Source organism: Myotis daubentonii, chromosome 5 (genome assembly GCF_963259705.1).
Source record: "Myotis daubentonii chromosome 5, mMyoDau2.1, whole genome shotgun sequence".
NCBI classification, from domain to species: Eukaryota; Metazoa; Chordata; class Mammalia; order Chiroptera; family Vespertilionidae; genus Myotis; species Myotis daubentonii.
This window is the reverse complement of record NC_081844.1, coordinates 110,454,593-110,481,751: the sequence shown is the minus strand read 5'-3', so window position 1 is coordinate 110,481,751 and position 27,159 is coordinate 110,454,593. Positions and strand designations below refer to the sequence as shown.

Here is a 27,159-nt window from a genome sequence, read left to right as displayed (position 1 = left end):
CTTGAGCATTTGCCAAGAAAAATAAAGCCCCGAGATATAAAAACCAAACCCCAAACCCACGAAAAACAAAACGAAACAAAAAAACAAATAGCGACAGCACTCCCCCAAGGCCCTGGGGAGGTCAGGGGTCAAAGGTCCGTGCCTCAGGCCTCAGTCGGGGGTCAGCTCCGATGTTAATCGGATGGGAGGGGCCGGGAGGGTTGGGGTCTCAGCGTCACACTGAGGTGGGTCAGTATCACAGGAGCGCGTGGCCATCGCGCTGAACAAAACCCCCAGGAGCTCCCTCCCCGCGGCTCCCACCCCTGGGGCTGGCAGGGTCCGGGTGGGTGGGTGGGTTGGGGGGGCTGGTGCTCAGAGGGAATTGCATAGTGAGATGGGGTGGGGGTGGCCCAGAGGTCAGGGGCTTCCAATCAGGCCCCCGGGGGCCCAACCCGCCTCCTGCTCACCAGGCTGGAGGGCTGAGCCCTGTGGGGCTTTGTGGCCTCCCTGCCCCCCACGAGGTCAAGGGCCTGCCCCCCAAGATGCAGTCAGGCCTGCGGGCCCCAGACCCACTGGTGCAGGGGTGGGTGTGGAGGTCAGTGGCGGGGGGCATGGCTAGGAAGAGACCCCAAAACAGAAAAAACCCACGTGGGCCCGCCCTGCTCCACGCACTGAGCTCAGGTTTGAACCCCTTTGGTTTTCCCTTTTACTCAAATTCGGTGAGTGGGGGACTCGGGGTCACAGGCCAGCGGCACACACCCACGTCCTACGTGGGGCGGCCTCCCAGGCGGCACAGGTCGGGGCGGGCGGCCGCTCCTGCTGTCCCTTCACATGGGGGGCCTCGCGGCCGCAGGGCCCAGCAGCAGCAGAACACTGCCGGCACCGAGCAGGACTGCTGGGCCCCCTCCTGCCCAGAGGCCATCACACTCCCACCTAAGGGGGGTGGGGGGAGCCCAGGGGCCTGTGTCCTGCCAGGGGGCCTGGAGCACGCTGGACAGTGTGTGAGGTTCAGCCGTGCCCAGGGGCGTCTAGTCAGGCCCCCACTTCCTGGCAGAGGCTGCCCTGGGTGGGGGCCATCCCCACCCCCCCTTTTGGTCCCAGACACCAGCACAGAGAGGAGGTCCCGGGGGAGGGAAGGGCAGGGGCCTCTGAAGTTGGCACCCACAGGTCTGTCACTGCCCCCGGCAGCGGGACCCTGGCCCGGCCTCTCCCTGGGGCCGGCTCCCCCGGGCAGGACAGCAAACACTGCACACCAAGCCAGAAGCACCTTACGGAGGCCTCGCCCCCACTTCACAGGGAGACCGAGGCTGCAGGGACCTCGTCCTACAGCCCACACCCTCCTGGGGTAGCACCTGCCGGGGCGGCCTATGCCCCCAGCAGCGCCCCGAGAAACAGCGGCCGCTCAGCCTGACTCCCGGCCGGTCCTCCGGGACTCGGGGTCACACTGGCCGGCTGGGCTGCAGCACCGGGCGGCTGGGGTGAGGTTAGTGGTTAGTCCCGGGCGGCAGGGCCAAGGGCTCATTCACAGGCAGCTCAGGTCCCCCCGCCCCTCACACCCCCGTGGCCAGGCTCCAGGCCACGGCACCTGTCCTGGGTGGAAGGGGGCCGGGAGGGAGTGTGTGCGGTCCGCGGCCCACATACCCTAGAGATGAGGAGCATGGTTAGTGCAAAGAATGAACCGGAACAAGGTGCCAAGCCTGCGGGGGAGGGGGTTTGGCACCATGGTGAGCAGCCCAGGCTCGGCGACACCAGCTGTCCTCTGGCCGCGTGGAGGGCGGGCGCCGCAGGAGCTAGAGGGAGAGAGCGAAGCTGGCGGAGGCGGAGGCGGAGGCGGAGGCGGGCCCAGGAGCCTCTGGCAACTGGCTGGAGGGGCCTGTGGTCAGGGGGAGAGAAGGAGCCAGAGACACGCAGGAGCACGGAGGGCTGGGCAGAGGGCAGCGAGTGACCACAGGGCATCAGGGCTGCGGGGGGGAGGGCTGAGCTGGAGGCGCAGGCCCAGCGTCGGTGCTGCAGGGGCTGCCGCCTGGCCCAGAGCAGGGCTCTGCGAACCCGAATCCTTAGAGGGCAGAGGGGTGGGGGGACCGCGAGGGCCCTGTGTCCGTGACAGCGCTCCCGGGAGTCCAGGCGTGGACCCCAAGGACAGGGTGCAGCTCAGAACTCCTCATCTCCATTGGCAGGGCCCCTGCAGAAAGGGGGGAGGGTGCAGACGGGCTGGCGGCCTGGGGGGGGCGCGCTGCTGGCAGGGGAGGAGCAGGGTGATTGGCACGTGGGGCGGTGGCCGGCCGGCGGTCTAGTGGCCGCTGCCGCTGGAGTCGGGGCGCGGCTGGCTGGTGGCGAGGTATTTGGCTCTCATGCTGGACGTGTACTGTGGGAGACAGGGAAGCGGTGTGAGCAGGGCGTGGGCCGGCCGGGCAAGGCCTTGGGGAGCCAGCCAGAAGCACCTGGGGCAGGCAGGACAGACTAGGACAGCGTGGCTGGCAGCCCTGGGGGCGGGCTCAGGAGAGGCCGCTGGCCCAGCACCAGGACCCTGAGCCCCTGAGGCCCCGGCCGGATCGGGACCCGCCTCCTGCCTGCTGGGAGGAGCACACTCGGCCCATCCCCGTCTCGGGCCTTGGGCGCTGTGCCAGGCCGAGCTCCGCGCCCCCTCCCCCCAAGCCAGCGCCCAGAGGCTCCGTGGCAGGACCCAAAGGCCACCTCTCCCTGCAGGACCCCTGCCGAGCCCCCCAGCAGAGCTCCCGGCGGGGGCGGCTGTGTCCCAGGAAGTCAGACGGCCCACCGGGGCCTGGATCGCACAAGGAGCCCCCTAAGTCACGCGGGCCCCCGGGCGGAGGTGAGGCCCCGCTGTGGTCTCCCCCAGGTGACTGACGCAGGACAGAGGCGACTGGGCAGGGAGAGCTGCACGTCTCAGATGCCCTCGCCTGACCTGAAGCACAAGGGCCTTGCTCAGTGCGTGCGTGTACATGGGTGTGCGTGTGCGTACATGGGTGTCCGTGGGTGTACATGGGTGTGCATGTGTGTACACGGGTGTCCGTGTGTGTACATGGGTGTGCATGCGTGTGCATACATGGGTGTGTACGTGGGTGTACATGGATGTACATGCATGTACGTGGGTGTGCGTGCTCACAGACACGTGGAGGAGGTGTGTGCTATGACCAGGCAGTGTACAAACGGTCACATGCCCACACGGGTGGGGACCAAGGCCAAGGCATGTGCCACAGGCTGCCAGTGTCAGGAGCCTGGCGGCCGACTCCACAGCCACACGCTGCCCGCCCAGTCTCCAGCTCTGGGGGGACCGCGCCCCCTGGTCCTGCGAGCCCTCCCGGAAGTGCTGGTGGGGAGAAGGCGGCATGTGCCCAGCAGGGGCCGGGAGGGATCCGGGAGCCGAGCACCGGGGCGCCATTCTGGGACATGCAGCGAGGGCCAGGGAGCCATGCGGTGCTCAGCGCTGGGGGCAGCGTGCACGCTGCTCACCACCTGAGGGCACTTGGGACGTGCGGGCGGCATCGCGAGGGCCAGGCCTGCTGGCCGCACCCCGGGGCCCGGGTGCAGGCGTGCACAGGGCTCTGGGCGAGGTCTCCTTGCTCGGAGGTGACAAGAGGGGCTGTGGCCACCTGCAGCCGGGCTGGCGGGGGGGGATGCTCACCGTCCTGAGGTGAGTGACGGTCCCGGGCCAGCACCAGAGGCCTCCGTGGCTGGGCTGGAGGCCACAAAGCCCGCAGGCAGCCTGTCCAGAGCTGGCCCGTGGCCCTGATCTGGAACGGCCCAGGCCCATCAAGTGGGCTCAAGGCCAGCCTGGCGAGGGGGCTCGGTGAGCAGAGGGCGTGAGGCACGGGGCACAGGCGGGCGGGCGATGCACAGGGCAGGGCACCCAGGTGGGCCAGTACCTGTCACTCTGAGGGCATGGCCACCACAGCGGTCAGGCACTGTCCATGGGCTTAAACTGCCAGCCCGTGTGGCCGCCAGAGTCCAGGGCAGCCAGATATCGCTAGGAGGGCCCGGGGGGGGGGGTGCAGGAGAGGGAGAGAGAGAGAGACAGAGAGAGAGAGAGAGAGCAGCCTCAACGCCAGGTGTGGGCTGGCAGAGGAGGCCACGGGGCCAGAACGGGCGGTGAGATGGGCAGTGGGACATGGGTGACAGCCTGGAGCCCAGCTGCCCCAGGTCCAGCCCCGCGGGCCCCAGGCCCCAGGCCAGCTCTGTGTGCCCACGTGGGCACGAATTTCCAAAGCAAAGTGCCTCGCCTCTCTGGCCACCTGCCCCCTGCAGCCACCACCTCCAGGAAGCCGCCTGGCTGCCTCTCTGTAAGCTCCGTCTCTTTGGCACAAACCACCGTGTCACCTCTTTTCCGCGTCTCAGCCCCGAGGGCCGAGGGGACCCCAGGCCAGGCTGGACCGGCCAGGGGCCGAGAACTGGGTTGAGCTCAGAAAGGTACAGAGAGGAGAAGAGAGGTCAGGTGGGAAGAGGGCAGTTGGGGCCAGCTGTGAGCCCACCCCGCCCGTCGCCCCGCTCGCCGCAGGCCACGGAGGACACGCAGAGACCACCCGCCCTCCTGCCCCAGACTTACCGAGGGCGGCGGGGACTCGCGCCCGATGAGGGGGGTGTTCTCACAGCGGGGGTTCTGGAAGTTGGCATTCTGGCTCCTGCGGAGCAAGGAGAGAGGGGCTGAGTGGCCGCTGGCCGTGGTCCCAGCTCGGAGCCGGCGGTGTGCCCACCTGCTCTGCCCGCACCCTCCCCTCGGGATGCCAGCAGGGCGGGCTCGCAGGGGCCTAGGGCCGCCGCGAGCCCAGCACAGTCACCAGGGCTCAGAGTGGCCCGGGTGCCCGCCCGCCCTCGCCTGGGCCCCGGGCCACAGCCTCCCTGTGGCCGACACAGACCCGCCCCGACCAAGCGGCCTCCCTGTGGGGCAGCCCCGGGGGAGGCCCAGCTCCCGTCGCCCCACTGTGGACAGCCCCCGCCTCTCTCCCCGCCGCCGCCCGCAGCGCCCCGGCTCCGGCTCTGAGCTGCGGCCGGGGGACGCGCCCGTGGCCACGCTGAGCTCCGGGGCAGGCGGGCTCGGCCCCTGCCGCCCGGGCTGCCCGGCGCCCGGCCGACTCACATGTACTCGGTGACCGGGGCGTTGCTGACGGTGTGGGCCGCGGCCGGGATGCTGGCCTCGCTGCCGTAGCTGCTGCCGCAGCTGTACAGGCTGGGCATGTGGACGCGGTAGAGGCTGTCGTGGGCCCGCCGCGGGTCCGGGGCCGCCTCCTCCTCCCCGTCCTCCTCGGGGCCTCTGCGGGGAGCGACACCGGCACCAGCTCAGGCCGGCCCGGGCGGCGCCACCGGACGCGGGGCCGGCTCTGGGGCCGTCTGCGGGCCCCGACCCTGGCTCAGGATCGCGCACACCACGGGCTGTGGCTGTCACCCCGCGTTCCTCTGCGGACGGGGAACCCAGGGCCCTGGCTCGGCCTGCACAGGCGCCGGGACCGCCCGCCGATTAAAAGAAGGGAGCAAAGCCCTGGCCGGTGTGGCTCAGGGGACAGAGCGCCGGCCTGCGGACTGAAGGGTCCCAGGTTCGATTCTGCTCAAGGGCACAGGCCCGGGTTGTGGGCTCCATCCCCAGTGGGAGGCGTGCAGGAGGCAGCCGATCAATGATTCTCATCATTGATGTTTCTCTCTCCCTCTCCTTCCTCTCTGAAATCAATAAAATATTTAAAAAAAAAAAAAAAAGAGGAAGAGGAAGAGGGAGCAGGTCCCCAGGGGGAGCGCAGGCCCATGGGGCTGACCTGCACCCAAAGAGCCAGAGCTCAGGCCGCCCTGCTCTGCGGCCCCTGGCGCCCCTCCTCCACTCCGCTCGGGCTGCTGCGGGCCAGGGCCTGGGCCTCGGGCTCTCAGGACGCACCCGCCCCGCCTGGTCCCCGCTCCGCACCACCGGCTGGGTGGCCTCCGAGGGTCTGCGCCACCCTCCGTGCAGCTGGGTGGGCAGGACAGGGGTAGCGATGGCTGAGCACCGATGGCCAGCCACGCCCGGCGTGTGCTCACACCGTGACTCATCCAGTGGCCGCTGGCCCGGCCTCCTCCGCCCTGTCCCCTCGGAGCCTCTGCAGGGGCGGAGGGTACACACCTCACGTCAGTGGGGACGCTGAGGTCCCTCTTCAAGGGGTAAGTGACGCTGATAGTCACCAAGAAGCAGGGGCAGAGTCAGGGTCTGAACCAACCCAGACACTCCTGCAGGTGCCATCGTTCTTACCGCTGCCACCATCATCACCATCCCTATCACACCAGCACCATCATCACCACCATTGCCATCACCACCATCTCTACCACCATCACCACTGCCACCATCACTATCACCACCATCACCATCATCATTACCATCACCACCACCCCCCCCCAGCAGGTAGCAGCAGCATCGCCTCCATAGCAGAACACAACAGAGAGCATCCAGACGAAGGGAAGAGATCTGAACCGAGGGCCCCACCATCCACGCTGGGCCCCCCAACAGCAGCCACACCCGAGGGCGGGAGGGGGTCGCTGTGGGAGACAAGCCCTGGGGGCCCAAGGAGGAAGGGGCCTGGCACCCGATATACCACCCAACCCAGCACTGACTGGGGAGACTGAGGCAGGGCTGCCAGAGGCCCGCCCCCCCCCCCCCCCCCGGCAGCTGTGAGTCCCCGTAGCCAGCCAGGTGGTCCTCGCAACCAAACCTACACGACCGAACAGGGACAGGGACGGGGAGACGGATGAGACAGCCTGAACCAGAGGCGCGGACGCGGGGCACAGCGCCAGCACCACGGCAGGAGCCCTGCGTCTCCCCGCCTGCTCCACACCAGCGGCCCTGGACCGGGAGCCCCTCTAGACTCCGTTTCCCATCTGTGAAATGGGGCTGCTCGCCTAGGACGCGCCAGCCCGTCCCTGCGGAGGCGCACAGGCGCGGAGAGGTGAGGGGCCCTCGTCCCTGGCTCTGGGGACGGGGACGGGTGTCGGAAGGGCCCGGGGAGCTGGCGGGCCTCGGGCCCTCACCTTTTCTGCTGCCAGGTGTGGGGGACGCTGCAGACGATGGAGCTGAACATGAGCGCGGTGACGAAGGAGAACAGGGCCAGGTAGATGAGGCCCTCGACGCCGTCGTAGCAGAGGCCGGTCAGCGCCTGCACGTAGTCCTGAGGCCGCAGGAGGCGCAGGCCCAGCGACCGGAGATGGGAGGCGGGTGAGACGGACACGCTGGACCGGCCCCCGGCCCCAGGAGCCGGCCTCCAGGCTGCCCACCCGGGCTGCCCTCCCCCCTGCAGCCCCGGCCCAGCGCTCACCAGGTGCAGGCTGCGGCAGTCCACCAGCGCCGTGAGGTGCTGCAGGTGCACCTCCGTGCCGTTCAGCGCCTCCTGCACGCGGAGCAGAGGGTCCTGGGGGCACACGCCGTGCCCGGTCAGCGCACGGTCAGGAGGGGGAGCCTCCAGGTCTCCACCCAGCCCAGCCCCCTGCACGGAGACCACCCTCAACCCTGTGACCTGGGCACGGACCTCCAGGGTCCTGGGCTTTGAGAAACCGCATCCCCAGAGTCCGTGGCCAGCCGTGGGGACAGCTGAGGACGCAAGGACAGACCACAAACGCCTGTCCCAGGCGCCACCACTATGCGTCCCTTTACTGCGGCGGGAGGGACAGAAACACCCACGTCTCCTGACATGGCCGGTTCTATTACAAGTTGCAATTCCAGAGGCAGTTCAAGACAAAGGAAGATTTCACGGCATTTAAACAGCAAACATTCCCGACAACACGTGCAGGGCGAGCTCGATCGTGTCTGTGTTGCAGTGCGCCTGCGTGGTGTCCGCATTGTTGTGTGTCTACGTTGTGTCTGCATTGTGGCGTCTGCATTGTGGCGTCTGCATTGTTGTGTCTGCTTGTGTCATCTGCACTGTGTGTGTGTGCATCTGCATTGTTGTGTGTGTCTGCATTGTGTTGTGTCTGCATTGTGGCGTCTGCATTGTTGTGTGTCTGCTTGTGTCATCTGTGCTGTGTGTGTGTGGCGTCTGCATTATGTGCCCACACTGTGCTGTGTGTGTCTGTGCGTCTCCATTGTTGTGTGTCTGCTTGTGTCATCTGCGCTGTGTGTGTGCGTCTGCATTGTGTGCCCACACTGTGCTGTGTGTGTCTGTGCGTCTCCATTGTTGTGTGTCTGCTTGTGTCATCTGCGCTGTGTGTGTGCGTCTGCATTGTGTGCCCACACTGTGCTGTGTGTGTCTGTGCGTCTCCATTGTTGTGTGTCTGCTTGTGTCATCTGCGCTGTGCGTCTGCATTGTTGTGTGTCTGCATTGTGTTGTGTCTGCATTGTGGTGTCTGCATTGTTGTGTCTGCTTGTGTCATCTGCGCTGTGTGTGTGTGCGTCTGCATTGTTGTGTGTGTCTGCATTGTGTTGTGTCTGCATTGTTGTGTGTCTGCTTGTGTCATCTGCGCTGTGTGTGTGTGCGTCTGCATTGTTGTGTCTGCTTGTGTCATCTGCGCTGTGTGTGTGCGCGTGCGTCTGCATTGTTGTGTGTCTGCTTGTGTCATCTGCGCTGTGTGTGTGTGTGTGCGTCTGCATTGTTGTGTCTGCTTGTGTCATCTGCGCTGTGTGTGTGTGCGTGCGTCTGCATTGTTGTGTGTGTCTGCATTATGTTCTGTCTGCATTGTGGCGTCTGCATTGTTGTGTGTCTGCTTGTGTCATCTGCGCTGTGTGTGTGTGTGTGCGTCTGCATTGTTGTGTCTGCTTGTGTCATCTGCGCTGTGTGTGTGTGCGTGCGTCTGCATTGTTGTGTGTCTGCATTATGTTCTGTCTGCATTGTGGCGTCTGCATTGTTGTGTGTCTGCTTGTGTCATCTGCGCTGTGTGTGTGTGTGTGCGTCTGCATTGTTGTGTCTGCTTGTGTCATCTGCGCTGTGTGTGTGTGCGTGCGTCTGCATTGTTGTGTGTGTCTGCATTATGTTCTGTCTGCATTGTGGCGTCTGCATTGTTGTGTGTCTGCTTGTGTCATCTGCGCTGTGTGTGTGTGTGTGCGTCTGCATTATGTGCCCACTGTGCTGTGTGTGTGTGTGCGTGTCTCCATTGTTGTGTCTGCTTGTGTCATCTGCGCTGTGTGTGTGCGTCTGCATTGTGTGCCCACACTGTGCTGTGTGTGTGTGTGCGTCTGCATTGTGTGCCCACACTGTGCTGTGTCTACCTGCCAAGGAGGCTGATGGCAGGAGCAGCCGGCCTGCCCACATCTGACCTGGGACCTGAGCCTCCAGGGCGAGGCAGAGGTCGAAGCCTCCGGTGACTCTGTGAAGACACCAGTGGCTGACACACCTCCCTCCCCACTCACGCAGGTGCAGAAATCCAAGAGGGGAGGCCGGGGGTGGGCTGTGCACTGTGTGTGCACCGTGTGTGTGCGTGTGCACCGTGTGTGCGTGTGCACCGTGTGTGCGCATGTACCGTGTGTGCATGTGCACCGTGTGCGCACCGTGTGTGCGCGTGTACCGTGTGTGCATGTGCACCGTGTGTGCACCGTGTGCACCGTGTGTGCGTGTGTAGTGTGTGTACCATGTGTGCGCCGTGTGCGTACCATGTGTGCGTGTCCCAGGCTGGGCCCTGAGCACCGGGAGAGCTCAGTCCCGAGTCCCCAGGACGCCCCTTTGCAGGGTCCCGCCTGGTGGGTCTTTACGTCTGTTCCCAGTTTCCTCACTTTTTAAATGTAAAGAATTTATACGATTTATAAACTAAGAGGCAGAACTTTTTAAAGAACCCACCAAACATCCTCAGGGCAACGGAGGGAAGGGTGACGCCCAGCTGGTGTCACCGCCTGTGGGTGTGGGCCCCGCCCCGGCCCTCACCTGGGTGGCCGGGTGCTCCCGGGGGACGGTCCTCAGGAGCTCGGCCACGATGTCCTGCATCTCCACCAGCGCCTTGTGGCTGCCCGACAGCTTCTGCTCAGAGAGGCCGCGGTTGCAGCAGGGCCACAGCCAGCCCCCCCCCGCCCAAGGCCCTGCCCACATGGGGAGTCCCGGGTGAGTGGCTGCGCCAGGGCCCGAGGGGGGCGCCAGCACTCCGCTCCGGAGGCTGGTGGGACACCCCTCCCTGGCCGGCAGGGCCCGGCACCCGGAAGACACGGCATCTTTAAAGCAGATGGTCCTGTCACGGGGAGTGGCGGGCAGCGGGCTAAGGGCTCCCCTCAAACCCACGCCCACACCTGCCCAGTTATCCCGAGGGGACACAGCACCCTCAGGGCGAGGCTTCCCGGGGAGCCGCCACGCCCACCACTGGCTTGGCCTGTAGGGCTGGCCAAGGGCGACCCAGGAAATGAAAGGAGTGAGTCCCAGGGATTTGGGGGCATCAGCAGCGCCCCCCCCAAGGGGCACGGAGTGACATCAGCCCGGTGTTCGCCCAGCTGTGGCCCCAGGGCCTAGGGTCAACGGACGAGTGGGCCGTGGGCTGCGGACGTCGGAGACGAAGGGCGGGGCCCGCCTGGTGCTCCCCTCTGTGCCCTGGGACGGCCTCCCCGGGGCGGGGCGGGGAGGGGCGGCCACGCTCACCTGCTGGAAGGGGCTGGCGGTGCGGGGCGAGCAGGCCAGGTAGTACTGCAGGGTGTCTGTAGAGAGAGCCCGCAGCTCAGCAGCTGCCAGGTCCGTCTGTCTGTGTGTGCGCACGGCTTCGTGCGTGCTCACACCAGCACACGCGTGCGCACGGCTACGTGCGTGCTCACACCAGCACACGCGTGCACAAGGACACACCTGCGTGCATATCACGTGTACACTGCATTCTGCGGGTGCACACGCACTGGCCTGTGGTGGGTACCTGCACGCGGTGGATCTGCCCGTGCGTCTGCCTGCACCGAGCGCCTACGTTTCCGTGTGAGGGGGGACGGCCTCCAGGGAGTCCAGGGCGGGCCCGACCCTCTGCTCTGAGTGTGTACCCGCGAGGTGCTGGTTCTCTCCTGGGGCCGCGCCCTCCCTGCCCTCCCTCAGCAGCAGACAGGGCCCGGGGGAGGGGGGGCTGAAGACCCGGAGCACCTGCTCAGGGGTCCCTAGGGGAGAACACTCCTGAGGCCAGTGTCACCCTAGAGAGAGAGGCACGCAGCCCCCAAGTCGCGGCTGAGGGCCCAGCGCACACGGGTGGCCTGTCCATCGCAGCCCCATCGAGCAGGCGCCTACGGACGGGGACTCCCCCAGTTCTGACCTGCAGACCCCAGCCTGGCTGCAGCCATGAGGAGCCCTGGACGGCTGCCTGGCCCCACAGGCCCCTGGGGGGTGGGGCACTGGCTCTAGGTGCCCCTTCCTGGGACTCGGGGCCCCGCGCGGGATGGAGGGCAGGGCTGGCCGCACCCCCTTGGCCCCGCAGGTCTGGGGTCCCCCAGCTGATGCTGAAACAGGAAGCACAGCTCCTCCGCGGCCGCCTGGGGGCGGAGCGGGCACGGGCCCGAGGTGGCCGCTCGCGCTTGCCCAGCGCCCAGAGCCCAGCCGAGGCGAGTGACAGTGGCAAGGACAGCTGTCAGGGCCCTGCGAGGGCCCCCCCCCCAGACCCGGCTCCCTCCTCCCCCGCACGGGGGCGCCCCAGGCTGAGGTGGAAACGGCTCCTGAACACAATAAGCTAAAACCCAGCCTCACACGCACCCGGGGCTTTCCTGGGCAAAGGGGGACGGCAGTCCCACGAGGGCCACTCAGCACCCCCAGGCTCTGCCCCCCACTCAGCCCACAGCCTGGAGTCCTGCCGCCTCCTCCTGCACCCACACTTCTGGGCAAGTCCCGCCAGCTCCGCCCCCTCCGCACAGCCTGCAGGCTCCACGCGTGTGCAGGCAGCAGACACACTGCGCTCCAGGCCCCTTTAGGCTCAGGGCGCCCCGTCTCCACCCCTGCTCCCACCAGAGGCCACGTGCACCAGCAGCCCAAAGTGGCCGAAAGGCCTCCATCCCCCCTGCTCCCCACCCTCCAACGGGCCCAGAGTCAAGTCCAGGCTCCGGCCACAACCTGCCCTGAGGCCTCCGCCCCCTCCCCTCCCAACAGGTCTATTTTCTGCCTCACGAACATAAGTTTGTCTCTGCCTCAGGCCCTTTGCACAAGACACACGGTGTCTTCTGGTTCAATTTTAATGCCCCCTCTTCGGCAGGCCACCCCGACTACGTGCCTGAGCAGCCATCATCACCCGCTTCCCCCATCACTCGCTCCCTTCGCCCCTCCCCACGGTCACCTGCCCCCTCCCGTCATCGCTGGACTCACGGTGCCTGTCCTCATTTCCACAGCCTCCCACTCGTGTTACTGCTCCCCACCAGCCTCCTGTGCTGGGGAGGTCCTGCCTCCCCCAGACCCAGACCCAGACCCAGACCCAGACCGAGGGTCCGTCAGGGCGGGGGTGCCTCGGCCTCCTCAGGTGGGTCTTCCCAGCCCCGCCCCTGGTGCCAGCTCAGGTGGGCGCAGGCTCACCCCCACTTAGCACCGCGTGCTCCTCCACCATCCTGGTCACATAGGTGTCGGGATCCACACAGAAGTCACTGGAGGCCTGGGATGGACGTAGGCAAGGAAATGGGGTTACCACGCTAGGCCCCCCAACCCTCCGCTCGCAGAGGTAGAGCCTGGTTCCTACCCCTGGGTCCCCACCCCGAACAGGGACACTGGCTCTAGGCCAGCAGTTCCAACCTTCTGGCCCTTTACATGCAGTTCCTCCTGTTGTGGCCCGACCATAACATTCTTTTCGTTGCTACTTCATAACTGTCATGTTGCTACTGTTAGGAATCATCATGTGAATATCTGATATGCAGGGTGGTCTTAGGCGACCCCTGTGAAAGGGTCGTTCGCCCGCCAAAGGGGTCACGACCCACAGGTTGAGAACCGCTGGTGTAGGTGCTCCTGGCGGGTGCTGGGCAGGCCAGGCATCCAGGCCCTGGGGGCACTGCCTTGCTGTGTGCCAAGGACAGGACCTGCCCCTTTGGGCCCTCATGTCCCACGGGAGGGGAAGGGACGAGAAGTGTGGCTCCCCCATGACCCGGCCCAGCAGACAGGGATCCCCGCTGCCACTCACCACAGACGCAGCCAGCTCCAAGCCCAGCGCACCCCAGCTGATGACCAAGGCCAGGACCCCCAGCAGGCAGACCCTGGGCCAATGAAAGCCAATCAGCACCCCCAGGTGAGGGGGGTCATGCCACCTGCTGGGATGCCAGCCAGAGGGCCAGGCCCCAGGGCACCCCTGGGGGTCCGCCCACACAGGCCTGTGGCTCCTCCCCAGGCAGGCCCTATGCCTGACCCGCTGAGGAAGGAGGGTGGGAGACCAGCTTGGGCGCCTCCCCACCCCTGGGTCGCGGTCCACACTCACCCGACGAGGATGCCCTTGGAGCTGCGGATGAGGCCGACCAGCGCCAGCAGGCAGATGGCCACGTCCAGCAGCAGCAGGCCCAGGTAGCCCAGCCACCTGCGGGGCACGGAGGTGTGGGCCGGGCGGGTCGGGCCGGGCAGGCCAGGCATCCAGACCGAGGGCCGCAGCCCCCAGGCGAACAGCCGGGCCCAGGGGGGTGCTTCTGGGCAACGTGGCCTGGAGTCCGATGCCTCGCAGACAGAGGGCCCCACAGGGACTCCTGCCCGAGCGGCTGCTGCAGACCCGGCCCCTCCAACCCACCCACCAGGCTCTGGTGCTGGAGGCCTGGCCCTGGAGGGGGCGCTGGGAGGGCGCAGGGAGGAGGGCGCGCGCACCTGTACCAATCGTAGAGGTCCACCTGCTCGGCCAGCGCCTCCAGGGACACAGCGGGGTTCCCCCAGAACGGGATGGCGGCCGTGTAGCCCAGCAGCGCATCCAGCAGGCCCTGCAGCCGCCGCACTGCGCGCAGGGGCTCCGGGCGGGCGGCCAGCTGCTGCTCCAGGCTCTGCAGGCCGGGCTCCGCCGTGAGGTTCAGGGCGGCCGCGGTGTCCCACACCTGCGCGGGGTCAGCGGTGAGCACGCGGGCCACCCCCTCCACCCCCCCTTCCCCCCCCACGGGCTCGGGCACGCGCAGACCCGGGGTCAGCAGCAGGGCGCGCCCTCCCGTCTCGCCAGCCACTCACGCGGTCCTGCACCCCCGCCACCGTGCGGTTGGCGTGGCGGAGCGAGTAGGTGGCTCGATGGACGCCATCGCTGGTCTCCCCGTTGCCATAGAAACCCACGGCGATGCCGGCGCTGGACAGGGCAAGGCCACGTGAGCGCGCTGGGAGGCCCCGCCCCGCCCCGCCCCCGCCAGGCCCCGCCCGCCCCCGCCCCGCCAGGCCCCGCCCCGCCCCGCCCGCTCACCTGCACACCAGCGTGGCGATGACCACGCACCAGGCGGTGCAGCAGCAGTCGGCGTCCAGGTGCTCCTCGCTCTTGCGCCGCCGGCAGCACAGCCAGAAGGAGTAGAGGAGCAGGAAGAGGAGGTCCAGGGCGAGGCAGGCCAGCGCGGCGGCCCCGAGCAGCAGCAGCGCCTGCGGGGGGCGGGGGCGCTGGAGGTGGGCTCCCTGCCCTACGCTGGTCGCAGCCCAGTCGCACGTGCTCCCAGAGAGCCCCCAACCTGGGGACCGGCCCCCCACCCCCTCGGGCAGTGCCTGTGGTCGCCCAGATCTGGGAACCCCGTACTGGACACCTCCCCGGCCCACACTCTGCCCAGGGGAGCCCGCTGCCTCCCGGGCCCCAGAACCCAAGGCAGGTCATTTGGACAGCCACCCCATCCCCCCCGCAGAGCCCGTGAGGAGGCGCTGGGGAGGGGGGGGGGCCGGCGGGCAGGGCTCCCAGGAGAGGCAGGCACAGCCAGGAGACCCACGCGTGTCCGCGGTGGAGCCAGGCGCACAGCAGGCCTGGGAGGCTGCTAGCATCCGCCCCATCCTCGCCCTCAGCCCGCTCTGGGCCCGGCCGGGCCGCCTTTCCAAACCTTTGAGCCCCGAAGCCCACCTCGTCTCAGGGGCTCCCTCCTGGCACGGAGCCTGGGGCCCCAAGGGAAGCAGCTGACCTGCTGCAGGCTCAGCCCTGGGAGCGGAGGGGCAGGAGGCAGCACAGACCCCCATTGGCCAACACAGGCGCCAGCCCCGCCCCCTGGGCCCTTCACCCCATTCCCTGAAACAGAACTTCCGCGACGGTTCGGTTCGGAGGAAGGACACACGCCCACGTCCTGTCCCCTCCGGGTACAGGGCCAGTGCACCCCACGGGGGCGGGCGGGCCACACAGAAGGCCGACACGTGGAGGTGCCCCCCCCCACCACCATCATAGCTGTGCTGTCACCGCGGGGCGCCCTCAGCTGCCCGCCGCACCCCGCCCAGCCCTCAGGAGGACCCTGGACACACCCTCCCTCCCCGCTCAGCAGCGGTGCCTTCCGGCCTGAGCTGGGAGCTGTGGGGGGGGGGGGGGAACACCCCAGGTCCGCCCGCCCCCAGCAGGGCCCCTGGGACAAGAGGCTGGGCCGGAGGCACTGGGACTGCTGCCTCGCAGCCCTGCCAGCTGCTGTCTCCGGGGATACGGTTGCCAGGCAGCAGGGAGAGGAGGCGCTGGCTTGGGGAAGGCCAGGGCACCAGTCCCCTTCCCCCCCCCCCAGGCTGTCCCCTGCTGCCCAGCGAGCAATCTGGGCACAGTGGGCATGGCGGGGGGGGGCTGGCGCCTCCACTGCTCCTTCAGGCGGGGGTACAGCCACCTACCACCTGGCACCGGCCAAGAGCCTGGCAGGCCCCGTTGGCCCGGCTGCCCCTGCTCTCCAGCGGGACGGGGGCGGGGGGGGGGGAGGAGTGGGCCTAGTGGGGCGAGCACCAGAGCCACCTCTCAGCCCCAGGCTCTCTAGGTCCCGGGGCTCCAAGGACTGGGGGGGGGGGGTCAGCTTGCCCAAGGTCACGGGGAGACAGGCCAGGACCCAGCCATGGGGGGGCACATTCACTGTGAGGGGCCTGGCATCAGGCAGCACCCCGACCCCACCCAGCACTGCTGGGAGCCAGTAAACATTGGGGGCTTGGAAGAGCGCCATCCGTGGGTCCCCGGGTCGACCTCACACGTGGGGCTGGACCCTGGTGGGAGGTGCCGCAGTCCTGCCCGGCATCTCAGGGTCCGAGGCCAAGGGCACGACGCCCACTGCCCGTGGCCTTGGCTCCAAGGGATGTCTGCCCTTTCATAGCCAAAGCCCCATCCAGCCGGGCAGCCCCCAGGCCCTGCCCTGAGCTCTCCACCAGACACCCCCACCCCCAGCCCGAAGCCGCTACCCACGGAGCCCCAAGACCTGCCCGCCCTGCCCCACGGTTCTGCGGGCCTCACAGACTGGCCCATCTCCGCCCGCCCTGCCCCACGGTTCTGCGGGCCTCAGACTGGCCCATCTCCACCCGCCCTGCCCCCACGGTTCTGCGGGCCTCAGACTGGCCCATCTCCGCCCGCACTGGCAGCCCTGCTGGATGTTGCCCTCTGCTCCCCAGCAGCCTGCCCCTTGCTGGGGGACACAATCTGAGGGGGCAGGGCCCTACCCCCACGTCCAGAACACAGCTGGCTCGGAGCTGCTGCTTAAAGAGCACGCAGCCCGGCTGGCGTGGCTCAGTGGTGGGTGTCATCCTATGACCCAGAGGTCACGGTTCGATTCTAGGTCAGGGCACAGGCCCGGATTTTGGGCTGATCCCCAGTGTGGGGGTGTGGGGGGGCAGCCAATCCATGATTCTCCCTCATCATTGATGTGTCTCTCTCGGTCCCTCTCCCTTCCTCTCTGAAATCAACTTAAAAAGTGAAAATATGAAAAAGACAGCAGCAGGCAGGTGTTCTCCAGAGACGCTCCTGGAGGCGGCGTCAGGGGCGGGCGTGGAGCTCGGCCTGCGGGAAGCCGGCCAGGACGGAGCCAGATCACCACCTCGGCGGCGCCAGGACACCCACTCCCATTCGCCAGATGAGAAAGCTGAGGCTCGATAAGATCCCGGCACCCGGGCGAGGCCGGCTGGGCTCCCAGGTCTGGGAGGTGCAGGGCCCGGCCTCCCCCAACCCGCAGCGGGCGGCGCCTGTACCTCCCCCGGATCTTCCTCCACTTCGATTCACTTTGTTTTGTTGCTGTGGGTTGTTCTTTTGGTTTTCTGTTTTTTTTTTTTTTTAGCCACAAACACATGCTACTTTATAATTAAAACACAGAACCAGAAACCTGTGAGCAGCTCTTTTCCGCCGGCGTGGGAGGCCTCGGGGCAGGCCCTGCCGTGCAGACAGGGCGAGGGCCGGCACCCCGGGCCCACGTGGGCTGCCTCTGGCGCAGCAGGGACTGGGCCGGTGCCTCCGGAGCCGAGATCACGGAACTTCCTGGATGCAGCCACCAGGAGGCCCACGGGAGGGCCTCGTGCCCGGCCCCCACCGCCCCCCAAACTCAGGGCCGAGGGGAGCCCAGCTCTCAGGGAACCAGGGCGCGAGGTCCACCAGGCTACCCTGCCTGGTTCTAGATGTGAGGTGGCGTCTGACTAACCCGTTCCTCCGCTCCTCCACAGGGAGATGGAGACGTGACATCACTGCTGGCCGCTTACTCGGGCTGAATGAGCTCGTGTGTGTAAAGGCGTAGAAAGGCGCCTGCGTGGGGAGCCCCACGGGTGCTGCTCCAGGGCCCCCTGCCCACAGGCAGCTGGTGGGCTGCGGACAGGAGGCGGGGGTGGGGGGGCACCCTGGCTGTGGGGGAGGGCGCCCAGGGCAGATCACAGACAAGGTGAGCGTGAGCCCATCCACATGTGCATGCCCCCACACGTTCACACCCACACCGGTACATTCACACATGTGCACACACATGTTCACACCCACACCGGTACATTCACACATGTTCACGCCCACACAGGCCTATCACACACACACCCATGTACGTACACACACACACACACACACACACACACACACACACTGGTACATTCACACATGTTCACGCCCACACAGGCCTATCTCTCACACACACACACACACACACACACACACACACACACACTGGTACATTCACACATGTTCACACCCACACAGGCCTATCTCTCACTCACACACACACACACACACACACACACACACACACGTTCACGTATGCACAAAAAGGAGTTGCCCCGTGAGCTCCCGGCAGTGGCTGTAACTTTCCGGGATTGTGGGTGAGGGTGCCCAAGCACCTGGGCATCAGAGAGACACTCGTCAGAGCCTGAGGGGCAGAAGGGGCCGGTGATCACCTGCCTGGGGGGGAAGGACATGCCCATCCTGGGGGGACAGGCCTCCCTGCATCAGGGAGCTGGTCAAGGGTGGGACCTGTGCCCAAGAGAATGAGCCCGTGGCCTGGGGCTCCGAGAGGGGTACCGCGGGAGGCAGTGGCAGGTGGAGGCCCAGGTGCCCCACCGCGCCCCGAGCCCTGCACACAGGGGGCCAGGTGGCCAGCATCAGGATGACAGGGACCCCTCCCACCACCTAGCCCAGTCTCTCTGCCCACTTCCCCCAGGGGGTGCTGGGAAGGCCTCAGTGAGCTCACCCATTAGCAGGGGTGGTGCCCTATGGCCCGGAGCCTGGCACACAGTGGGTGCTCAGAAACTCGGGGCCCTCGGGACCCCACCCCAAGCTTCCACAGACCGGCAGCTTCCTCCTGGGGCCTTAAAGCAAGGACGGGGGGGTGGCTGGTGTGGCCTGGGCAGCCCTGGAAGGCAAGCCGGTCCCTGTATCCACAGCCCCCAGGGGGGAGCAGGAGCGAACCTGGGTCCTAGCCCAGCACATCGGCCAGCACACATGTCCTCCTGTCCCCGGGGCCAGGTGTCATGCATGACCTTTGCCCCAGTTCCCGAAGGCAGAGTCTCAGGGATCAGGCTGCAGAGGCTTCCCCGGCCCCTCCCACCCCGCCCCTGCCTGCCCGCTGGCTGGCGCCGGAGCCCCAGCTTCCCAGGGCCCATTCAGAAAGAACAGGGCTGTCTGCTCAGCATCTGAGCTCTGACCACATGGAATTTTCCGTCTGTGATGGAAGTGATGTCAGCACTGGGTCAGCGAGGCGAGATGCTTGGGCCGCATCCTGACCGCCGGCCACCACGCTGGCTACCAGCCACCTGCAGCGCCAGGAATGCCCTGGGCTCAGCGAGGACGCAGGCAGTCAGGGCTCGGGTGGCCGCACGTGCACCAGGCACCCCAGCCCACGCGCCCTCCTGACCTACCGCTCGATTTCCAGCCTGGACCGCGCATCCTTTTCAAGGACCCTGCAGCCCCCGCCACGAAGCGTATCCAGGAGCGGCCCTGCCCTGAGCCCACACTCTCCCGGTGCCCTAAGGCCCCCAAAGCCACCCCCCACCCCGGAAACACGGATGAGCCAGAGCTCCAGCCCAGTCCAGGCCCCCATCAGGCCCTGGCAGGGAGACGGGGCGGGAAGGGGCCCAGGGCAGTCCTGTCCTGTGGGAGGCAGCCCCACGAGGGGCGGGCTATGCGCCCCGAATCTTACTAAGAGCCGTGCAGCCCGAGGCCCAGCTCCATCCGAGGGCACAGTGCCGGGGGGTGTGGGAGGTCGCGGCCTCGAGCCGGGCCTGCCAGACGCTCCTTCCTCGGCCTGAACACGCCTGTCAGATACCATGTGGGCACCCCACCTGTGCAGAGTGGCAGCTCAGCACCAGGCCACCCCCAAATGCCCTAGACCACCAGCACCACGCACGGCCCGCCCGGCACATCCATGTGCCCCCTGCCGGGAGCACACCACACACGGCGCAGACTCCGGACCCACAGAGCCTGCCTGCTGAGCACGCGCCCCCACGGCTCCCGGGTGCCGGCTCTGGCCCTCTGCCCGCCCCACAGTCCACAGCCTCCGCCCGGGAGACCCTCACAGGGACCCTGACCCAGCCCCAGGGGACACATCCCGCACCCTGCTGCCCCGGCCCCAGCGTGACCCCTTGGCCAGCCTCGCTGTGGGCGGTCACATGCACCCAGGCAGGCTGGAGAGGTCAGGGACTTCCTCAGGCACAGCCCAGGGTGGCAGCGGCCTGCAGGCCCTGGCAGGAGAGCCCTGAGGCGGCCTGGGCCAGAGGCCTGCCCACCTTGGCCCGGCCCTCCCGCTGCCGACAGGTGGTACAGGGAGGCCTCCAGAGGGGCCTGGGCCCTCAGTGCCTGCCCACATGCTGGCACCACCGGCCTCGCTGCCAGGACAGCCTGCGTGAGCAGAGGCCGAGGCTGGGAAGGCCAGATGTGTGCCATGTGGTTCAGCACAGGGCACACAGACAGCTGGGCTGGGCAGGGCAGGGCCAGCATCTCCCAGACCCCGCAGTGCAGGCCGGAGGCTCAGAAGGACCGGGTGCAGAAGCGTCAGGGGGTGTCAGCGGGTGCCAGTGGGGCACCATGAGAGGGGGACAGTGTGAGCAAAGGCCCAGCACAGGTCCAGGCTGCAAACCTGCATCCTGGGGGCCAGGGCAGCTGAGGTCAGGCGGGGTCCAGGCCTGGGCCTGCAGTGTCAAGGGGCAGAGTGGGGGCTCTAGTGGGTGGGCGGGGCAGACAGCTGTGGGGGCAGTGGGCCCCTCCATTGCATGGGGGGCGTCTGGCCGCAGCCCCAGGCGCACGGTGAGGGGGGGGAGGGGGCGTTAGGCTGAACCCTCTGCCTGGTCCCCTCTGGGAAGACACACACTCCAGAGGCCGCTCCCCTAAGGGCTGGCCCTCTGCCTCAGCACCCACAGGCTCGCTGGGCCCCAGACCCCCAGACGGGGAGGCACCCACGTCCCAGGCCCGGGGGCCTGAGGCCAGAAGGGACCCGGGGCCCACACTTAAGTGACGAGCTCCATAGGCCCCGAGGAAAGCCCCAGAAAACGCCCTGCACCTCCCGCCAGGCCGAGGGGTGCCGCGCTGAGGGCCTGGGCCGAGGGGTGCCGCGCTGAGGGCCTGGGCCGAGGGGTGACATGCTGAGGGCCCGGGCCGAGGGGTGACATGCTGAGGGCCCGGGCCGAGGGGTGCCGCGCTGAGGGCCCGGGCCGAGGGGTGCCGCGCTGAGGGCCTGGGCCGAGGGGTGCCATGCTGAGGGCCCGGGCCGAGGGGTGCCGCGCTGAGGGCCCGGGCCGAGGGGTGCCGCGCTGAGGGCCCGGGCCGAGGGGTGCCGCGCTGAGGGCCCGGGCCGAGGGGTGCCGCGCTGAGGGCCCGGGCCGAGGGGTGCCGCGCTGAGGGCCCGGGCCGAGGGGTGCCGCGCTGAGGGCCCTCTGGCGGAGGGGTGCCGTGCTGAGGGCCTGGGCCGAGGGGTGCCGCGCTGAGGGCTCAGGCTGAGGGGTGACATGCTGAGGGCCCGGGCCGAGGGGTGCCGCACTGAGGGCTCAGGCTGAGGGGTGACATGCTGAGGGCCCAGGCTGAGGGGTGACATGCTGAGGGCCCGGGCCGAGGGGTGCCGCACTGAGGGCTCAGGCTGAGGGGTGACATGCTGAGGGCCCAGGCTGAGGGGTGACATGCTGAGGGCCCGGGCTGAGGCTGAGAGGCCCGTGCGGCCGCAGCCCCCGCCCCTCCAACAGGCTTGGCCGCTGCTCCCAGATGCCGGCCAGAAATTAAAAACACATTTCCATCGAACGGGCTTGGGTTTCTCGAATTCCATGCCGGTGAGCTCGTGGCCCTGCGGGAGCCTGAGAGGGGCCCCCACTTTCTGTCCAAGTCCCTTCCCCCCTCCCCGCCGAGGGCCAAGGTCCGAGGGCCAAGGTCCGGGCCAGCAGGGCGCAGACGCTGGCTGGCTCACGTCCTCTCCGCTCGGCACACACTACGCTCGCCTCCCTGCCAGGAACCATGTGGACAGAGCCCAGGGGTGCCGGGGAGCTCTGACCGGTCACCCCCAGGCCCAGCGCCCGCCCCCCTGCAGCCAGGCTCGCGTGGAGGAAGTGCTGAGGCCTGCTCTCCCTCCCCCCACACCGCTGCCGGAGGGCTGATCAGACGCCAGAGACCCGCACCTGGGCGGCCTGGTGCCGGCCTGGCGGCTTTAATACCGCCCAGCGTGACACCCAGAAAACCCCCTGCCCTCCACCAGGGCTCTGCGAGCGCCTCTCCACCGCCACCTCTGGGGGCCCGGGCCCGGTCTCAGATGGGGCTGTGGCATCACCGGGGCTGGTCTCTACCAGGAAGAGGAAGCCTGAGGGGCGCAGCCGGACCCCAGACTCGGGCCAGACCTGCACCGAGAGCCCCTCACCACAGTCAGGGACCCAACCTGGGTGCCAGGGCGGGCAGTCCCCCTTCTCAGAGGCAGAAGTGGTCACCGAGGTTTTGGGGAGCCCGGCCTCACCCCATGCCCTGGGTCAACAAAGGACAGGCCTGGCCATAGCGGGGCCTGCGAGAGGAAACAGCCCCTCTGGCACCCTTGCGCCTCACAGCCCCCCGCCCTCCCATGGGGGCCCAGGCCTCAACCAGCCTCCTGTAGCAGGAGAGGGTGGCACATGTGTGCAGGCCTGCATGTGCCCGAGCTCTGACTGCAGGTATACACACTCACACACATGTGTGCAGGCCTGCATGTGCCCGAGCTCTGACTGCAGGTGTACACGCTCACACACGTGTGCACGCTGATACACACGTGCCCCAGCTCCTCTGGGCACACAAAGCCCAGGTCTTGGGCAAGGGGCGTGGAAAGGGAGGCTCACAGAGGGCCCCACACAGCCCCTCTCCCGCAGCCCTCCCACCCACCTGTGACCTGGGCCTGCCCCACACCCTGGCGCCTTCCCTGGCTCCAGACAAGAACAGGAGTGGCCTCGTGGCCAGCTGGCACCAGGGGCAGCTCCCTCCTGCCCTGGCACTGGGCTGGAGGCCTGGCCTTGACCCAGGCCCACCTCAGCCCTCCAGTCCCCCAGCATGACAAGAACACCCGCTGCCTCGGCAGATGTCTGCCTGCCCTGGAGCCTCGGGGGCCTGCTGGGCAGGCAGCAGACCCGACCTCGCTGGCATCTGCCCTCCTGTCTCCAGGAGGGACCCCCTCAGCACCTCAGCTCAGGGATGCCCTTTGGGAAGTGGCCCTGGCTTGGTGACAGAGCCGGCGTATGCCCATCGCAGCATCGGCACCGAGGGCCCTCCCCCCACAGCACAACCAGGGGCTCCGGGGGTTCTGCTCCTGCCCCCGTCCTGGGCCCCAGCTCCTCGGGGGCCACATGGGCCACTTCCCACATGGTGACCCATCTCTGTCTGCAGATTCGGTTCCTCTCCTCCAGCAGAGGACTCAGCAGAGCTGCCTGGGGGAGGGGTCCAGTCCCGACACCAGCACCTGCGAGGGGCTGGGGGCCTCTCCCCGCGACGCAGAAGCTGCTCCGAGCTGTGTGCACGGGCAGGGGAGTGCCTGGCTGGGAGGAGCCTGCCCACGTCTTCCGCTCACTGATGCCAGGTGCCAGCGGTCTCGGTTTTGCTTCTGTGGGGGTGATGGTGCCCAGAGAAATGCTTGTAAGCAAACAGCATGAGCCTCTCTGGCACAGCGGCTGTGGCCTGGAGGTTGGCGCCTTCCCAGAGCCTAACTAAGAGCCCCAGGCCCGGCATCACACAGCTGATGTCCCTGCCCCACAACCCCCCCAACAGGGCTTGTCACCTGCCTTCAGACCCTCCAAAACCAGGAGCCGAGGGGCCTAACAACAGAGCTGGTGGTGCAGACCCCGCACCACACCAGGCGGGGGACACGGGGTCTGGCCAACACCGACCCCTCAGCGGGTGGGCAGTTGGTGGCAGAGGCAATGAGCACCTGGTCCTCCGCTGGCCAGAGGCAGGCATGTGACCCCAGCTCAGCCAATTGGATTCTTCCCCGGGACTTTGACACTGGCCAAGAGGAGGACAGGCAGAGTCCGCTGGGCCCAGGGGGCTCCCTACCCCCGCACCCGTGCACAGGCCCTGCACCCCAAAGCCAAGCTCGTGAGCTCCGTCCATGCAGGGGGTGCTTTAGAAGCTCCCACCCGGCCCCCATGTGCTGTCGTTTCGTGCGTTTCTGTCACTTGCAGCCTCAGAGTCCGGGCTGCCACATGGATGCAGGCCAAGCCTCAAGAACCAAGGACCACGGACACGGTCCCAAACACGTGATGATTAAAGGCAGGTGACGGGGGGCACACGGCGCGACTCCAGTTCTCAGCGGACTCCCCCTCCCCGGCTCTCCAGGATAAGTGCACGGACGGGCTCCGCGGGGAGCGGCTTTTTCTGTCTCAAGCTCTTTCCTATTTTCCGAATGCTCCCTGGACTGTATTCCTTTTGTAAATGAGAAGAGAGGCGACAACTGCCGTTGTTTAACCAGAGCGAGTTTCCTTCCCATTAGCAGTGAGGATGACATCAGGGCCAGCCCCGCCCAGCGGACATGACCGCTCTGCCGCCACGCTGCTGCAGGCATGGGCTGAGCTTGCTCGGATCGCATTAAACCCACTCGGTGCTGCGTTCTGGTGGGAGACCCCCATGTGGTCTCCAACCCCCTCAGGGGCCATTCAGCCCTCCCGGGCAGCATGTCAGACCAGAGGGGCTCTCTTATTTTGGGCTGAGGCTCAGGCTCCCCCGACTCAGGGCCTTTGCACGTGCTGTACCCCTGCCTGGAACCCCTTCCCCGAGGCCTCTGCACAGCTGCCCCTCAGTCTATGTTTAGGGTCTTGCTGGAAACATCCAAGACTCAGGGCAAACCTGCGGCAACTGCTACCATCTGGCCTGGAAGATGGGCCCGGTGTGCCCACTGCAGACCAGGCTCCAGGCAAGTCCCAGCCCGCTGCCCGACCATAGTCTGGCTTGCAGCCACCATGGAAGGACAGGAGCACCTCCTCCAGGAAGCCTCCCCTGACTGCCAGGCCCCAGCAGGCCCTGTCCTGACCCCACCAAAGCACTATTACACCAGGCCATACCCGTTTTTCTCCATCAGTTTGGAACTTCCAGAACCCCCTGAACTGGTGAGGACAGTGAGCAAGAATGAGAAAGACTGAGGGTAGAGAGTATGACCTCGCTACGTGGTCCTGAACCAGTCCCCTCTCTGAGCCTCAGTTTGCTAATCTGTACAATGGAGAGAGTCCTCATCTCCCAGGCTTGTGCGACAAGGGGCTAGTGAGAGATGTCCCCACACAGCATTCCAGAAAAAGGGTGACCCACGGGGCTTTCCAGTGGGGTTCACCATGGCTCCCCACAGCCGACGGTGGGGGTAGGAAACAGCAGAGAAGGGCAAAGGCTGGTCTCCCGTGCCACCCCCACTCCAGCCCCAGGTCAGCTCGGGAGGTAGAAGCGCCCACAGCTAGGAAGGCTTCCCCAGGGGAGGCAGGCAGGGGCCCAGGCCATGGCCCAGGGCACCCCATCGCCCACCCACCCAGGGAGGCTCCCTCTGCTGCACTCCCAGCAGACCCGGGCCCGCGCATTCCCACGGCGCCCCTACAGGGAAGGCACGCCAGCGGGGTTTCGGGATGAGGCCTGAAGGCCGAGCGCTTGTCCAAAAGCACCAGCTCCGAGGGCAGAGGCAGCGCGCACCCCAGGCCTGGCTCGCCCTCGGCCCCCGCCAGGAGCAGGGGGCGGGATGGAGACGGGCTGGTTTCCACGCCGTGAATTATTCAGTGGCTAATTCTGCTCCTCAGAGAGGAGGCAGGAGAGAGAGTGAGTCAGAGCCCTCCCACAGCAGAGGAGGGGACAGCTCAGGAGGCTGGCCCAGAAGCTGGGTCCTCTCGGGGGCAAAGGGCCCTGCAGGAGGCCAGGCTGTGCCGAGGGGTGCCTGCCCCCCAACCCAGGCCTCCCAGGGCTTCAGATGTCTGCCCCTGGCTCACTCTCTACCAGGTGTCCTGGAATCCCAGCTGGCACTTGGGGGGGGGGGGTGGCACCCAGAGAGCAGGAGCCAGGCAGCCAGTCCAAGCATCGTTGGCAGCATGCAGAGGTGGCAGTCCCCGGGCCAGCAGGAGAGCTCGGGGCGGGCAGACAGCCCAGGTGCCCAGGGGTGGCAGGGAACCTCCTCAGGTCAAGCCCAGCCCCTGACCTGTGGACGCAGAGCCCCCGCGGCAGGTGTGGCAGAGCCCGCTCACCAAGTGCCTGGAGGCACAGGTGCTGCCCGCATGGCCGCCCCCCGGGGCTGGGCCTCTAGAATGCGGGTGCTGGTTGATACACTTCTGCTGTCTCGGGGCGCGCCTGGGCCAAGCCCTCGCCCCCTTCCGAACCTGCTCAGACACAGGCCAGCAGCCCCGGGAGCCGGGTGCCCACGGCATCCTCGCCCGCTGCTTCTGGCTCTCTGCCCCGGAGAAGGGAGGCCACGGAGAACAGAGTTCGGCACAGGTGGGGTGGGGAGGGACACGGTCCACGGGCCCGGGACTCCCAGGCCGTCTTGACAAGCAAAGCCAGTGCCACCCACCCCGGAGGCTGGGCAATGATTGCCAGACGCAGCCCAGAGGGGTTCCAGGTGACCAGGCACCGGGCCCTCAGGGCTGGAACCCGGATCCCCGGGCGGGAAGGCACAGCCCACGGCCTGCTCCCCGGCCCCGCTCCCGCCGCAGAGGCGACCCCGCAGGTCTCAGCGCTGTGGGGTCCTTCGGGTAGGGGGCTCTGCCCCCCAACAGCCCCCCGTGATGGGCAGGGGCCTGGGCAGGAGCTGACAGCTGGCAGAGGGAGCTCCGTGGAGGGGAGGGAGGCGGCTCCAGGAACCCCAGAAAGGAGGGCCTTAAGTGACCCCAGGAGGGAAGCGAGACTGCAGGAGGGCCCCGCACCCTCGATGGGGGTAGGGGGTCCCTGATACGCTGAAAAAGGGGTGACCCATGACCCAGAAGGCGACCAAGCAGGGGGAGCAGCCAGATTCCAGATGGCAGCAGAGAGGGGCGTCTTCAGACCCTCAAAAAGGTGGGGGCAGCGACCTTCGGGGAGGGGCTCACGACCCGCGAGGGGGAGGGGCCGTGACCACCGACGGGGGAGGGGAGGCTTCCGACCTTTGAAGGGAAGGGCCGTGACCCGGCGCCCTGACCCCCGACCCGCGACCCCCTCCCCGGGGGCCCAGGTCACCTGCTGGTAGTCGGGGTCCTCGGGCCGGAACTGGCTGCTGGTGGGCTCCCAGCGCAGGCTGAAGTGCGGCAGCCGGTGCAGGAGGTTCACCCACCAGGGCGCCGTGTAGCTGACCCCGGCCATGGCGGGCCCGGCCCCTCGGACACGCGGCCGCCGCGCGGCTCCTCGCTGGCCCGGGGCGTCGGGTTCAGGGGCCCGCCGACCCCGGCCTGGTCGCCCGCATCGCCTGCGCGCTCCTGGGCCCGGCCCGGCCCGGCTCGGCCCGGCTCGGCCCGGCTCGGCGGTGCTCGTCGGCGCTCGGCTCCGCTCGGCCGCCCGCGCCCGCCGCCTCTTTGTTCGCCGCCGCCGCCGCCTCCGCGCGCCCCCGCCCGCCGC

At 67.6% G+C, this 27,159-nt stretch overlaps 1 protein-coding gene across 2 annotated transcripts; it reads right to left on the bottom strand.

Moving 5' to 3' along the window:
* Positions 1-85: 85 nt before the first annotated feature.
* On the bottom strand, positions 86-27,139 carry TTYH3 (tweety family member 3). 2 transcript variants are annotated; one of them, XM_059699411.1, is made up of 15 exons: positions 26,785-27,139; positions 14,206-14,375; positions 13,983-14,094; positions 13,635-13,855; positions 13,261-13,356; positions 12,970-13,042; positions 12,375-12,450; positions 10,491-10,546; positions 9,792-9,884; positions 7,260-7,352; positions 6,976-7,112; positions 5,072-5,245; positions 4,541-4,616; positions 3,864-3,964; positions 86-2,344 (listed from the first exon to the last, which is right to left on the bottom strand). In XM_059699411.1, exons 1-14 carry the CDS (start codon positions 26,905-26,907, stop codon positions 3,896-3,898), a joined length of 1,569 nt encoding a protein of 522 aa, XP_059555394.1. In that variant the 5' UTR covers positions 26,908-27,139; the 3' UTR covers positions 86-2,344; positions 3,864-3,895. The 2 variants fall into 2 exon arrangements, with proteins under 2 accessions (XP_059555394.1, XP_059555393.1); XM_059699410.1 differs by lacking the exon at positions 3,864-3,964 and having other exon boundaries at positions 87-2,344; positions 26,785-27,138.
* Positions 27,140-27,159: the final 20 nt, after the last annotated feature.

Excerpts from the sequence above, each read along its gene's own strand:
- TTYH3 (XM_059699410.1), bottom strand. The coding sequence starts at position 26,907 with ATGGCCGGGGTCAGCTACACGGCGCCCTGGTGGGTGAACCTCCTGCAC. Across the intron at positions 13,357-13,634 it reads GACCTCTACGATTGGTACAG|GTGGCTGGGCTACCTGGGCC; the intron begins GTGCGCGCGCCC and ends CGTGCCCCGCAG. Across the intron at positions 5,246-6,975 it reads CACACCTGGCAGCAGAAAAG|AGGCCCCGAGGAGGACGGGG; the intron begins GTGAGGGCCCGA and ends CGCTCCCCGCAG.